General features: G+C 41.8%; 1 protein-coding gene across 1 annotated transcript in view; it reads right to left on the reverse strand.

Moving 5' to 3' along the window:
• LAPTM4B (lysosomal protein transmembrane 4 beta) overlaps nt 1–14,891 on the reverse strand; it is a 61,690-nt gene that overhangs the window by 34,375 nt on the left and 12,424 nt on the right. Inside the window, exons 2-4 of the mRNA XM_072330168.1 lie at nt 12,881–12,992; nt 5,460–5,533; nt 4,708–4,830 (exon numbers count right to left, since the gene is read on the reverse strand). Coding sequence (XP_072186269.1) covers nt 4,708–4,830; nt 5,460–5,533; nt 12,881–12,992 — 309 coding nt within the window. The remainder of the gene's footprint in view (nt 1–4,707; nt 4,831–5,459; nt 5,534–12,880; nt 12,993–14,891) is intronic.

The raw sequence follows: 14,891 nt of genomic DNA on the forward strand, positions 1-14,891 counted from the left end.
TTAGACCTCTACTGCTCCAAGAATTGAAAAGATTTTCAATTCATATATGAAACACTTATGATATGCAAAGATTTTGTGTTTGTTTGTTTCTTTTGTAGCACCAATAACAAACAAGACAACTTCAGAAAGTTTCAATACACGTCATCTCCATAGTCCATTTGAAATGATAGCTGCAACAGCTACTTTTTTCACATGACCCTTCACACTAAGATTCTCTTTCAATGTACAGGATTTGAGTTGCACACCTGTGTGAAACTGGGTACTAAAAGCCAACATAGTTTCCAAAGAGACTTGCAGCCCTTGCAGGTAGGTGTTACAAAACAGCTTATGCTCTTCTGTTTTGCAATTGCAACACTTTCAGCGAGGGCTCTGCCTACCCTAGTGATAAGTATTTATTTACCATCTCTGTAAAAGTACATAGAGAGTTTTAGAATAGCTTGTAACCCTCCACTGCTAGACTTAAATCTGACACATGCGCACCATAGTGAATAGATAGAATAATTACAGATAATAACATAGAAAAGCAGAAGTGATTAAAAATATTGGAGTTTGACCTTAGGGTAAGAAAGTAATGTTCTTCTGTGGCTGCCAAGTGTATTCTATTACTTAAGTAATATGCTTTTCCAGATATTCAATCACGGATTTGAAGAATGATTGGGATTTCTCATTTCCCTTACGAAACTCGCCTCTCTACAACATCAATCCCCATATTCAAAGTAGTTTTAGAGAAAAAAAAAAAAAAAGTGTAAGATTGCCAGGAAGAAACACAATCCACTCCCTTGCTTTTAGCCTTGCTTGGCAGGGCTCTGCAAAGAGAAAGAGGGCAAGAAGTCCCTAGAATTATTTATAAATCATCAGGAGTGATCACACACAATTGGCATGACTCTGATTTCACCTGCGGAGATATAGGTGTTAACTGCAATCTTAACCTGAACTTGGCACATACTACAGACTTCTCCATCAGGAGTATTAAAAGGTAGGGGAACATGTCCATGGGTGTAAGCCTGCGTAACAGAATTTGTCACTGTGCTGATAGCATTATTGCTAAAAAATGGAAAAGTTTGGTTTTACTTGCATCTTATTCTGCCACTAAAATCCCACATATTGCAAAAGTAACTCTGATATCACTGGGTAACACAGCTTCAATGAACATGTTTGCTTTTTCCTACTCAAGAGTGTATTTGTTCTGAACCAAATGTGACAAACTTTTGCCAACAGATATGGGCTTCCATGCAAGGGTCCCAGAGATCTCTGCTAAGATAGTGATGTTAAGGACCATGGCTCAGACACAGGAGGGTTTAACAGCTTCAAAAAAGTTCAACAGTTGGCATTAATGTACCAAATTCACTGTGGCCCTACACAGCCTTTGAAAATCACTAATCTCTGCTGTGAATGAGGAAATAGAAATGACTCCTTGTTTCTAATTGAACTTAACCAGATCAGCTTTTAGCTATTGATAATTATCATTATCATTATTTCAACAGCCTTTTAATACCTACTTGTTCTGAATATGAAAGCTATAATGACATCACCTTTTGATTTCCTTTCTTGACAAATTAAGCAGGAAAAGCTGGTCATTTGTCATCATACTGCAGTTTATCCAGCTTTTAAATGGCTTACAGAGGAACCTTTCTGCATGTTAAAATCAGAGGCACGGGAAATATTTAGGTACATCTTATGACAATAGCAGAAAAGTTAAAAAGAAAACAAAACCCCAAAAAAGGAGACTCTTGTCATTAAGTTTCCCAGTCTATTTACAGAATCCCAGGTGCAGTTGCTATAGTATAAGCTCATCTGTATTCTTTCTATTCCTTAATATATATATATATGTATATATATATGCATTTACACTTAGAAATGTAGCATGAATTGCTGAATGAACCCAGGCTCCAGTCAGTGTGGATCACTGGGTAATACCTCTGTCCATGGGGTTATTTACAACTCAATTAGTCTCTGTGTCATCCACAAGTTTTATTAATTTCTTCTGGAAAAAGTCACAAGTACTGGCTCTGGGAAATGCAGAGATGTATTCACCTTGGGCAGTGCACTTTACAGTCTTTCAGGGCATGACAAACAAGAGTTAGATTAGGCTCTTGCTCTCGACCTTCCATAAAGAACTTGATCCCTCCAGACAGTGACTTAGAGAAGCTCTCTCTGGTGGCCTGGTGGATAGTCCCTTGGGCACCAAGGTTGTCAGAAGAAGTCAGCAAGAGCACAAAACCTAGTGCTGATTCCCAGACACCTTGCTTAACCCAAAACAAAAAAACAATTGGAAGGTATTTGGTTTGACTACAACCCTTCCTGATCTGCCAGCTAACCTGTTCTAATCCATTTGATACATCCTTTATTAGTCTAGTGTTTCACTGATGTTCTATCATGCCATGAAGTCAAATGTCTCATGAAGGACTATTATGTTCCTGCTCACCTTTATTTACAAAACATGCAATCTAGTCAGGGAAAGAAAATGAGTTTTCCTGTAGGATCGATATACCATGAAACTGTGCTGGCAGACATTAATCATATTGCTCTGTTTTAATCCTTTATCAACTGACTCTCATCTCAGCACTGCTGTCACTCTGTACTCTGGTAGCAATGCCAGGATAATTAGCCTGTAATTATCCTGTATATCCCCCTTGCCCTTCTGAGCACAGACGGTTTAGTGCTTGTGAAGCACAATCTCATTACCCATCCAGAAAATGACTCACAACCACAAGACAAAGATCCATGCAACCAGATAGTTTAACACACCGGAGTACAAATTAGCTGGGTTTATTCATTCAAAAACTGTGTGTTCAGACTGAAAACTCTTGACTGTCAGCAAATAAAAGGACTTCAAAAACCCTGGCCATGTAAACATGTTATACTGCCTGTTTTCATATGCAAAGCAGAAATAAATAGTGAATACTTCTTCCTTGAATACTTCTTCCTTTTTTACATCAGTACTTTTATCACCTCTTCCCAGCAAATAGCTTCTCCTTCACTAGAATTTTTTCATTTCTAATATACTTAGAAATAGTCCTTTGCCCTTTCTAGTTACATATTCGGAGGTTATTAGTTATTTTCTAATTTTTTGTAACTTTTAATGAAGGTTTCATTAATTTGAGTTATCCAGAAATAAAACATCTCAACACTATGAAGGACTCTCAAAAGGAGATTAAGTCTCCAGCTTTCTTGCAGTCACGTGGCAGGACTCAGCTTCATGCCCCAGTGTACCTCAGGAAAAACGTCATGGAAGAAAACAGAAGTATATGTGCACAGCAGATGGTGGCTGCACTGAACAGAAGGGAAAACCATGTCTTTCCTGGTGTAATTAGTAATGCTGTTAGGAATGTAGGCTGAAACAGCAAGGTGGATCACAAAGCGATTTGCTGCACAGTTTCCAGTATCCTCCAGGGCCCACTTGTTTTGTTTTGGCTATGGAAGGACTTTGCAGCAGGGATGACAGTGATGACCTACTGATTTTGAGGGAATTGGCTGTCCTTTGCCTTGTTGGTGAGCCAACTCCAGATGTGGTACCCAACAAGAAGAGCAGGATCTCTTCAGTGCATAGCTCCCTGCCTGCTCCCAAGGCCTCTGCTTTCCCCCTTTCATTCTCCCACAGGGGCCAACATTAAGCAAAACCTGGTTACAACGAGCCTCCTGGAATGGGGACTGTGAGCTGCAGAGCTGCATCTGGTCATGCAGCCACATGGCCCCTCAACTGCTACAGGAGTGGGGCTGGCACTGACCCAAGTGAAGGGCTGCAGGCAAAGGGTGAACAGGAGGGCTCCTGCTTTAGTTTCCTCTTTTCCACTCTCGTGTCTAAGAATCCTTTGAATTGTTCCTTTCCTTCTATTCCAGTGCAGCACTGGCTGTGAAGGCAGGTGGGTGTTAAGTAAGGTGAATCATAACAGACTCCTGATGTATCTCAGCTCCTGCTGGCTTGTCACACTGCCTCTTCCCACAGATTTGTGTGGCCATTTATCTGCCAGCTGCTGCTCATTATCTGTTATTTATACTGCTCTAGCTGTTTTTTCCATCCATGTAACAAAGTTCACAATTGAGCTAATCTGCATTCAAGTTCTTGAGGCAGATTTTCAGAGATGGCTGCAGGGTTAGGTACTACAACTCTGCAACCCCATCTGAACCCATCTGGCCCTGAAACAAAAGATGCTCTTGTCCTCACTGTAGGGGATTTTAATCATAGGCTCACTCAGTGTTGACTATGGATGACTGGCCAAAGTAGAACATGGCAAGAAAGAAACCTCTAATCGTTCCTAAAACAGACTCTGACAATATATTTTAGCAAAAACAAACCTGCATTGTATCAAACTCCTTCTTAATGAAATCTACGTTAAAGCCACCAAGTACATTCAAAGGAGCAAAAAAACAACCCTGATATAGCACCAAAAATAAGTCACTGGATACGAACACAGTAGCTTCAAATTCAGAAGCAATCACTTACTGTCTATCTCTTCCAGTGGTTCTCATTCTAAATGAAATGGTGCTGAGAACTTCCACAGCACTTCAAGACTCCAGAACTCTGCACAGATATTGTACTAAGCTAGTAATGTAACTTGCATGGATACTGAATATTGATGAGAAAGCTTAGACTGAGAGGACCATTGAAGGACTGCCTAGGAAGTCAGCAGTGAAATATTGGCCAGAAATACAGGACAAACTGTGCACAATTTTCTCCTAAGCCCTTGTAAAAATCAAGTGCCTTACCAGCTGGTGAAGGTAGTCCTGAATTGTGCTGGGATAGACAAGTACACTGATGGCAACCAATGTGTTGAGAGCAAAGTCAAAGATCTGGTAACAGAAGAAAGGAATGATCCAAGCCGCATGTTGCTGGAAAGGAAATAAAATAAACAGTCATCAACTACAAGACAAAATGGAGGGATACATATATTTCTGTACTAAAACCTAAGGAATATTTGACAGAATGCAGTGTTACATTTCATGAAGCTGTAAAAGAGGCTGTAAAATCAGCTAAAGGAAATACAACATTTGGCCAAAAGAGTTGGCCAGGCCAGCTTGGCTGCTGAACTGCTGCAGTATGTGTGGTGCAAGTCCCACAGCTTGTGGTACTGGGACATTTAAAAACCACAGGAGAATGTTTTTTTTCCCTTAATAAATGGGATTAGTACTGGGCCAACTAACCACAGGCATGGGAGTTGAATGGGAAAAAATTCCATTAATTTTGGTAGGAACAAGGTTCAGTTCTATGAATGCGCAGCTTTCCCAGAGCTTACTCATATTTGAAAGTGCAGACAGTAAACACAAGTGGGCATCTGTCCTGCCTTCAGCATGGGGCTGTGTGACACCACTGATCTAGGCAACAAGCTCTGCCACCTCCTTGTTTTTTCTCTTAATTTTCAGCTAAACAAGAAATTGTTAGGAAGAAGCATTTTTAATTTGCTTTCTATAGGCTTGTACACTTTGCTTAATTCACATCTTTATGGAGTATAATGAGTTACCTTATACGCGCCATATGTAGCCATTGCACAAATCAGAATCATAAGTAGAGAAATTGCTGTGGCAATGCACATATCTGAAAGAGAAACATATGAGTGATTGCAGAACAAATCAGAGCTTGATTCAGTTATTTTGCTACTTGCTTGGTGATGAGCATTCCAAAGGGCAGGAGGGGAAGTGTGTGTGGGTGGTGATGAGCCAGATACATTGCCCAGCTACTGCTGAAGGGAACCACTAGATCCTATGTGAAACCTCTGATATACAAGAAACAAAGACAGTGATTACACTGCACAAACCTCCATAGCTCCGATAAGGCTGTGAATAGTTTCATTTCTCTTTTTTTCCAAAGAATTTTCAAATATCTGGGAAATAATTGTCAAGAAGACTATTTTGCCTGTGATGATTACATCAGTCATCAAAAAGTGCCTATGCAGAACTTAAAATGCGACCACTGTGGATAAATGAGAGCTTGCCAGACACTGGAGTCAGCAGGAGCCAGCTGCCAGATAGTTACCAGGACTTTGCCTACTTTTATTCTCTGTACCCAACTCTGCCTGCTGTGGGACAGCTCTTGGCTGATGTATATGCAGCTGAAGGTTATCTGTTCCATGTGGATCAGCAGGAACCACTGTCACATCTTTGCCCATGGTTGCAGACATGCCTCTCAGACTGGAGAAGGTCACGGTCTGAGAGAGGAGGTCCGTATTGAGCTAAAAAGCTCAGTTCAGATTAATCTTGGGGAGAGCAGGATGTTCTCATTATCATAGAATCATAGAACGGCTTGGGTTGGAAAGGGGCCCAACATCTTCTCAGTTCCAATCCCCTGCCATGGCCACTGGCTGCCCAAGGCCCCACCTGACCTTGCCTTGAATGCCTCCAGAGATGGGACATCCAAAGCTTTTCTGGGCAGCCCATGCCAGCACCTCACCTAACATCTAACCTAAATCTCCCCTCTTTTAGTCTCAAATTATTCATTATTAGTTATTGCCAGTTCCACAGTTCCATAACCTAAAGGATGACCAAGCTGACAAGGATATGGAAAAACAAACACACAAACAGACAAAACAAAAAACTACAACAAACACCAGAGAGAGAATGCACACTAAAGCTTGGTTTTGCAGTAACAGCTACCACATACAATCTATCACATCTCTCTAAATGCTTCAGCAAAGCAGAATCACGTTTTTAAAGGAAAGACTAGATAAGGCAGTTAGAGGCATCTTACAGGAGGCATGATGTGTTTGAAACTTTAATTTCAACCAGGAATATTACAGTGATGCACAGTTTATTAATGAAGATGTATGACTCTCAGGAAAGTTGAAGTGGTAGGAAGTAAGTAGGAAGCAAAATATTCTTTAAGGTTTTGACTGGAGTAATTACAGGAATGCTGTATTTTTCCTCTATTGCTGCTCAGCTTTCAATTAACTTTTCATTAGATTTAAGGAATTTCTAAGCCGTGAAGTGCTGGAAGGAAATTCTGGGGGGAAAAATACACGTATGTTTGACTTTTTCCTAAATATCTCTCATGCATCATCATCAGCCTTCATCAGAATGCCAGAAATGAGAGACTATTTCTGCACCTGCCCTTACAGAAACCGTGAGTTTGCAACTGCATTTTGCAACTACATTTCAGAGGCTATGCCCAAAGAGAAGAGAGGAAGTTGTGCATTTAGGACACGATTTTCTTGAGGTCCTAGTACTGAGAGTATCTGTGACATACAAGCTGGGAGATAGTGTTGATCTACCAGAAGTTAGGATGGCACTACAGAGGGACCTGGGGAGACTGGATTGATGGGCCAAGTGTCGGGTCCTGCATTTTGGTCATAACAACCCCAGGCAACCCTACAGGCTTGGGGAGGAGTGGCTGGAAAGCTGCCTGATGGAAAGGGACCTTGGTGTACTGATGGACAGTCAGCTGAATATGAGCCAGCAGTATGCTAAGAATGCAAATGGCATTCTGCCTTGTATCAGGAATGGTGTAGTGAGCAGGACTAGGGAAGAAATCCTGCCCCTGTACTTGGCACTGGAGAGGCCTCACCTTGAGTACTGTGTTCAGTTTTGGGCACCTCAGTACAAAAAGGACATTGAGGTGCTGGAGCAGCTCCAAAGAAGGGCAACAAGGCTTGTGAAGGGCTTGGAGAATATACCCTATGAGGAGGGGCTGACGGAACTGGGCTGTTTAGTCTGGGGAAAGGAGGCTGAGGGGAGACCTGATTGCTGTCTTTCAGTATCTGAAAGGTGCTTACAGTGAGAGTGGGGTTGGTCTCTTCTCACTGGTAACAGGTGACAGGATGAGAGGAAATGGCCTCAAGTGTGCCAGGGTAAGTTTAGTTTGGATATCTGGAAACACTTATTTACAGAAAAGGTTGTTAAGCACTGGAATAGGCTCCCCAGGGAGGTAATTGAGTCACCATCCCTGGATGTGTTTAAAAACAATTTGGATGTGGTGCTCAGGGACATGATTTAGCAGAGGATTGTTAGAGTTAGGGTAGAATGGTTAGGTCATGGTTGTACTTGATGATATTGGAGGTCTTTTCCAATCTGAGCAATTCTATGATTCTGTGATTCTGTACCTGCAGTCCACAGTGTCGTAACCAGGTGTGTTTGGACTGCCTGCCTTAAGAAGTTGTTTGATGGACTTGAGACTCATAAATACTGTGTTTAGGCTGTTCATTACCCATCACCGCCTGACTTAGAAGGTATCTGAAGTGTGACAATGCCTCCCTTTGACCATAATGCTGTCAACAAACCTAATTCCAGCACATGCCAAGGAGCATCCTTGGCATTAATCATTAGAAGAATTTACTTGCTGTAGCTTTTCCCCTTCCTTTTGACATGGGGCTCATGCTACATCAGAGATGTTGATGATAAGGGGCAGGAAAGGCACATGCTCCCCTTAATCCTCCTAGCCAAACTTCAAGCTTGCTATCTATGGGTTTCCTTATAAAACTATTTCCATTTGAACTAAATCTATTTGTACTTTGGGTTGCATATCATGTTCTGCAGGGAGAGGATCCCAGCACTCTCCCTGCTGTTCCCCTCAGCTCTGTACAGAGACCACTGCTTGCCTTAGCTGCACATCCTCAGGCAGAGATACTGGCTGATTTTGACAGAGTTACCATGGGTTTCTATAGGGCATAGGCAGGATTTCAGTCCTTGGTTTCATATGGCTTATGAAGTACCGCACACAACTGATAGTATGAAGAGTGTAAATGCAAACTAGCAATGTTCCTTACTTATTTGGGCTGTTAACATGCCAGGATCATAGCCTGCATGAAGAACAAGCTGAGCAGGAGTCTTAGGTAAAACCTTCTCAGAAGCCAGGCTGATTTACAAGGTTTTTTCATCTCCCACTCAGGGATTATTAGGCTTTTACTAGCAAAAACATTGCACTGAGCAGCTCACACATTTCACATTTTTTCTAGTCCATCTTCAAGCACAACTCCCTCAGGCCCAAAAGAAATAAGAAGAAAAAGTTGAGACTAAATGGACTCAGTTAAACAGACACTAGGGGAGGAAGCCCAAAGCATTCCCTGGTTCATAGAATCATAGGATCATTAAGATTGGAAAAGACCTCTAAGATCATCTAGTCCAATTGTCAACCCATTACCATTGTGCCCACTAAACCAGTAACGTATTTACTCTTCTATTGAGCACCTCCAGCAGCATTAAGTCTATCACCTCCCTGGGCAGCCTGTTGCAATGCATTACCTCTCTTTCTGGTAGAAAATTTTTCCTAACATCCAACCTGAACCTCCCTGGCACAACTTAAGGCCATTCTCTCTTGTCTTATTGCTGTTACCTGGGAGAAGAGGTCAACCTCCACCTCTCAGCTAGTTGTAGAGTGATAAGGTCTCTTCTAAGACTTCTCCAGACAAAGCAATCCCAGTTCCTTCAACTGCTTTCCATAAGACTTGTGTTCCAGACCCTTCACCAGCTTTGTACCCCCTCTCTGAATGCTCTCCAGGGTCTCAGTGTAGGGAGGGGCCCAACAATGTGCACAGGTAAGGCCTCGCAGATACTGAACACAGAATCACTTCCCTGGTCCTGCTGACTGTGCTGTTTCTGATACAAGTCAGAATGCTGTTGGCCTTCTTAGCCACCTAGGCACGCTGCTGTCTCATGATCAGCTGGCTGTTTACTAACACCCCCAGGTCCTTTTCCACTGTGCAGCTTTCCAGCTATCCTGCCCCAAGCCCAAGAGACCAGGCTCTTGATCTTGGGAACTTTATACAACTGGCCTAAGCCTAGCAATCCAGCCTGTCCAGATCCTTCTGTAGTGCTTTCCTACCCTCAGGCAGATCAACACTTCCTCACAACTTGCTGTCATCTGCAAATTTACTGAGAGTGCACTCAATCCCTTCATCCAAATAATCAATAAAGATATTAAAACATGGCCAACCCTGTTACTGACCCCTGGGGAGTACCACTAGCGGCCAGTCATGAGCTGGATTTAACTCCATTCGCCACCACTTTGAACCCAGCCACCCAGACAGTTGCTCACCTAGTGAAGAATACACCATGACCTACCAGTTTCTCCAGGAGGATGCTGTAGGAAACAGAGTCTCTGTGCTAAAGTCTAGGTAGACAACTTCCACAGCCTTTCCCTCATCCACTAGGCAGGCCACCTGGTTGTAGAAGGAGATGAGGTTGGCCAAGCAGGACCTGCCTTTCATGAACCCATGCTGGCTGGACCTGATTCTGTCTTGCATATGCTGTGTGCTTGTATTCAAGATAATCTGATCTGTAACCTTCCCTGATAGTCAGGTAAGACTGACAGTCCTGTAGTTCCCTGGATCCTTCTTCCAACCCTTCTTGTATATGGGTGTCACGCTGGCAAGCCTCCAGCCATCTGGGACTTCCCTGGTTGACCAGGACTGCTGATAAATGATGAAAAATGGCTTGGTAATCATTTCCTCCAGCTCCCTCATATACATGCTGAGGGGAGGCAGCCAAACCTATCATCCAGCACATCTGCTGCATGGCAAGGCCTGGCAGATGTGTTTTTACCCATTGCTTTCTTTTCCCGAATAAAAGGAAAAAGCTCTGTCCTACTGCATTTTTTCCAAGTGTTCAGGTAAGTACTTCTGCTTAACCAACCAGTTTGTTCAGAGTCCCTGGCAGTGCCCTGGGAGTCTTGCACAAGCCAAAAACCTGAAATTAAGGATAAGCAGCCATTCACATAAAAAAACTGGTGCTGCATTGGCACTTGTAAATATTTCACACTTGACTGTCTCTGCCTCTGTGTGTGACAGACAACGATGACACTTACGGAACGGAAAACTGAAATTTGTCCATAAACAAAGCCTGAATGCAGTCTCAAAGAAATACAAATACAAATATGGGGCAGAATCCAGTTTCTTGGAAGTCAAGGGCAAATCTGTCATCAGTGTCAGGTAAACCCCTACCTCCACTATTATGATTCAGCTGTTAATTTTTTGAGGAGGGGCGGTAGGGGAGTGATAATTCTACAGGCAAATTTTACATGTTTGTTGGTTTGTTTGCTATTATAGAGGCAACAAAACTAGCAGTGAGAATAAAAGCTGCTAATATTTCCATCGTTATATCTGTCAGCACAAGTGCATATAGATAATAAATTTGGCACCTTCATTAGCGTTAAAAAATGATGTATCTTACTATATTTTGTACACATGGTTTCACATCGAAGGACTACTGCACATGCAGCTAACCTAACTATTTACTCAAAAATAGGCAATTAAAAGTAGGGCAAGAGAAAATTTGTCTGATGTTTTCTCTCAGAAGAAAAGGTTTCCTCAAATTCAAACAGATATAGTCATATTAAAAAATAATAATATTAAAACAAATTCTTTCCTGCCAGTGATTGCCAGTGGCATTAAACCAGAGGGAGCCAAAGAAGAGAAGGAGACCTTAATTCAAACGTTTGTTTGTAATTAAATTGCCTGGGAAATGTTCCCTTTAATGAATGGAAATGAGGTCACCTGGCCCATGAGCCATCCTTTTACAGTCTTTCAGAGTTCACTTCAGAAGCCTCAATAAAAAATATAAAAAATACAGTTTTGAAGTGTAGATGGAAATCCCCGATGTACTTGATTTGACAGCTATTGCATTACAAAAGAGAATTACTATTTTAAAGCCTTGGGCACTGGCAGGCCTCAGATGTCGGCTATATAAAACCGCACTGACAGACAGTCATTACCAAGGTTAATCTCTGAGAATTAGGACAAGGCAGTCAGTTTTAATATGTCAGAATCAGCTAGGAGCCCATCTGTATTTACGACAGTCCCTATTTTCTTAAATCCAGTTATATAAAAAGATTTTTAGTGTGAAGTAGTAGGCGCTTTGTCAGGGAAGATGCGGTAAAGTAGCAATTGCCCCCTAATACTAAATGTAAGCCTCCAAGGTTTTGATCTGCACTAAAGAACTTGTAGAAGTAAGTATCCCTTAACAAATAACCTAACAGCTCTAACACACAGTGGTTATAATTAGTTTCCTCATGTGTGGAAGCTATTCCTGCTGATATTTTTATTGACTGCAGCAGGAATGAGGAATGGAGTTGGAGCCTTTTGCAGTAGATGTGTGGCTGTGAGAAGCAAGGCTCCAGTGGAAGTCATGGGAGCCCTTATTTTAGATTGCAGTGGGAAGTATTGAATGTAGTTGTCTTCTAAGCAGAAATGTAGCTGCCTTCTAAGCAGAAATGCAAATAAACAGATATTTTTCATCAAAATAGCATACAGGGGAAAAAATCCAAATACTACTTAAATAGTTAAGCCAAAAGACCAAATATCATCAAACAATTGGCCTGGAAATGAAACTGTCCTAGAGGAAAGACAGGTTTTTTTAGCAGAAATAAATGTCCTGTCTCACACTGCCCTGAGACTGTGTAGAAGATTTGCCTTGGCCTTTGGTGTGAGAAGGAGCAGCCCAGTGTTACTGCTGTATTTCTGTGGCTGTGCAGTTAATATCTATCACCTGCATCTGTCCTGACTGGTTGGTGCGAGTCATGCCATGTGCACATGCTGGGTGTTCAAAGTTGAACAACAGGAATCCAGATGGCACTCTGGACAGCACATCCATATGGTTACAGAAATAGCAGCACATATTCTTATGCACTGGTAGGCTCTACAGGGCATGGGACTCAGAGATCTGACTTTTCTGCATCTTGCAAAATTCCCCCAGGACTCTCAGTACTGCACCGAGGGATAACATCTGCATGTCCAGTGCTGGCTCTGCCCTGCCCAGTCAGGATACAGCACAGGTTGATGTAAGGCAGTATGCAACCAGATTGAACAGTGCCACAAATGCACCATTCACAGTAAAAATGCATCTGTAAGATACCAAGGATACCGAGGGGATAAAACTACTAAATGACAACAATTACTGAAGTGACAGCTACCTAAATCCTGGAGTAATGAGTGTTCGTGTTCTGACAGTCCGTACTTACTGGCATCATCCATAAATTCAAATTCACCCCCTAATTCAGCGCTGGTAAGGTGGTATTGGTCAGGGTCGGTCAGGGCACTCAGCAGAATCAGCAGTACCACCGAGTTGATGATCTGTGGATAGGAAGACAGGAATAGTTTCAGGCTGTGAAAATAATCCGTGAAACAGCTCTGGACAGAATGTCTCCCACTGGCTCTGCTGACTGAGGAATGGGTTGCTTTCCAGACACAGAACTGTAATCTTTCACTAACATCACTGTTGTTTTCTCTGGATTTGTGTGAGTTTCTCCTGAGTGGATCATTTGCTGGAAGAGACTTCGTTTTAGTAGGGTCTGTGAATGAGCTGGTTCACACAAGCTATTAGATCAGAAGGCCTTAGCAGGATGGGAGTAGGTGGCAGCATGAACCCAGTGCCTGATGAACATCTTGAAGCACAAGGTATAGTGGGAAATTCATAGAATCATAGAATGACCTGGGTTGAAAAGAACCACAATGATCATGTAGTTTCAACCCTCCTGCTATGTGCAGGGTCACCAACCTCCAGACCAGGCTGCCCAGAGAAAATTCACACCCAGAGAAATTCACACCCAGGAAGGCTTTGTCTATGAAATGCGGTGAGTTAAATGCAAGAATATGGTATTGATTGAAAAATTTAGTAGAAACAGTCAGTGACAAGGAATGAGAGGAATGTAAAGGGAGGAAAGAGCTCTATTTTATTTGAACAAAATGTTTATATCAGTTTGAAATGATGAGGACTAATGGCAAAGAAGACTTCTTAGTATGAAATAACACAGACTGTCTAAAAAATTATTCTACAGAAGTAAAAAAGATAACTGATCAACAAGAAAGTAAAGAAAAGAAAGGTGATAATAGAGTATGCTGGAAAAGATGGATTTTTATTGCATAGGTTCTCGCTTTGAAGTCATCCCAATCTGATCACAGGTTCCTAACATCAACAAAAAGGTGTAAGAACACAGGCTATAATAAGAAGACATGACCAGGCTAGAGAATTTCTTGGTAAAGATAAATGCTTTTTGATGGGAAAGTTCTGTCGAGTTTAGCTGATATCAGAATTGTTAGCAATGCTCTTTGAAAAAATTATTAATAGATTAGGCTCACAAGATATGAAAAAGCAAGCACAGTCTATACTTCCATGAAACAGAGGCCATAAAAAAAAAAAAATTCTGCCTAGAATGTGTGATTCAAGAATAAAATCAACCCCCAAACAGACAATAAAGTGGTGTTCTTGATGTTACCTAAAATTTGTATGGTTATAAACAGTATTCTCCGTGGGTTTGTCAATTACAAGCTGTATTAATTCATCCTATTTACCTTCTTTACAGGCAAGTGGGCTTTGTGAACAGGAGAAAAGCAGTAGATATAATCTCTTTGCATCTTAGCAGCCCTTCTGACATGATGTGATTCTCATTAGTGAGCTGGGAAAACCTGGTCTAATTGAAAATGCAGGAAGGTGAGCACATAGCCAGCAGGATGACAAGTAAAAGCATAGCTCTCAAAGATTCACAAAAGATCTACTGAATAGGGTTCTCCAGTATTGTTGAAATACTTAGTATTTCAAGTTACTTGTGAATTCTATCTTTCTTTAGTTTGCAGTTAGTGCCAGGCTGTAAGGACTTTGGCCAACTATAGCAGAAGTCAGACAAATAGAAAGCACAGTTAATTGGCAACAAGGATAGAGCATCACACTGGTGGCAAACAAGTGCAGAAGAATAAGAGGTGAGATAACTGAGTAGGTAGTAGTTCCTCGGAACGAAGTGCTGAGTACAACAATGAACAAACTGAACATGACTCAGCACCATCCAATGAGCAAGTTATCCTCCTACTTGTCTTCAAATAGGACTCTGCAGAATGGGCCTAGTTCAAATTCCTTCAGAAACATGCCAATATAAACCTTGAGAAGGGTCCTGAAGGAGAACAGAGGATGATTAGATATCTAAAAGGTGTGACTGGCAGGGAAAAGCTGAGAGTGTTTAGTCTAGTGAAGAGAGAAAG

Source organism: Excalfactoria chinensis, chromosome 2 (genome assembly GCF_039878825.1).
Source record: "Excalfactoria chinensis isolate bCotChi1 chromosome 2, bCotChi1.hap2, whole genome shotgun sequence".
In the NCBI taxonomy this organism is placed as follows: domain Eukaryota; kingdom Metazoa; phylum Chordata; class Aves; order Galliformes; family Phasianidae; genus Excalfactoria; species Excalfactoria chinensis.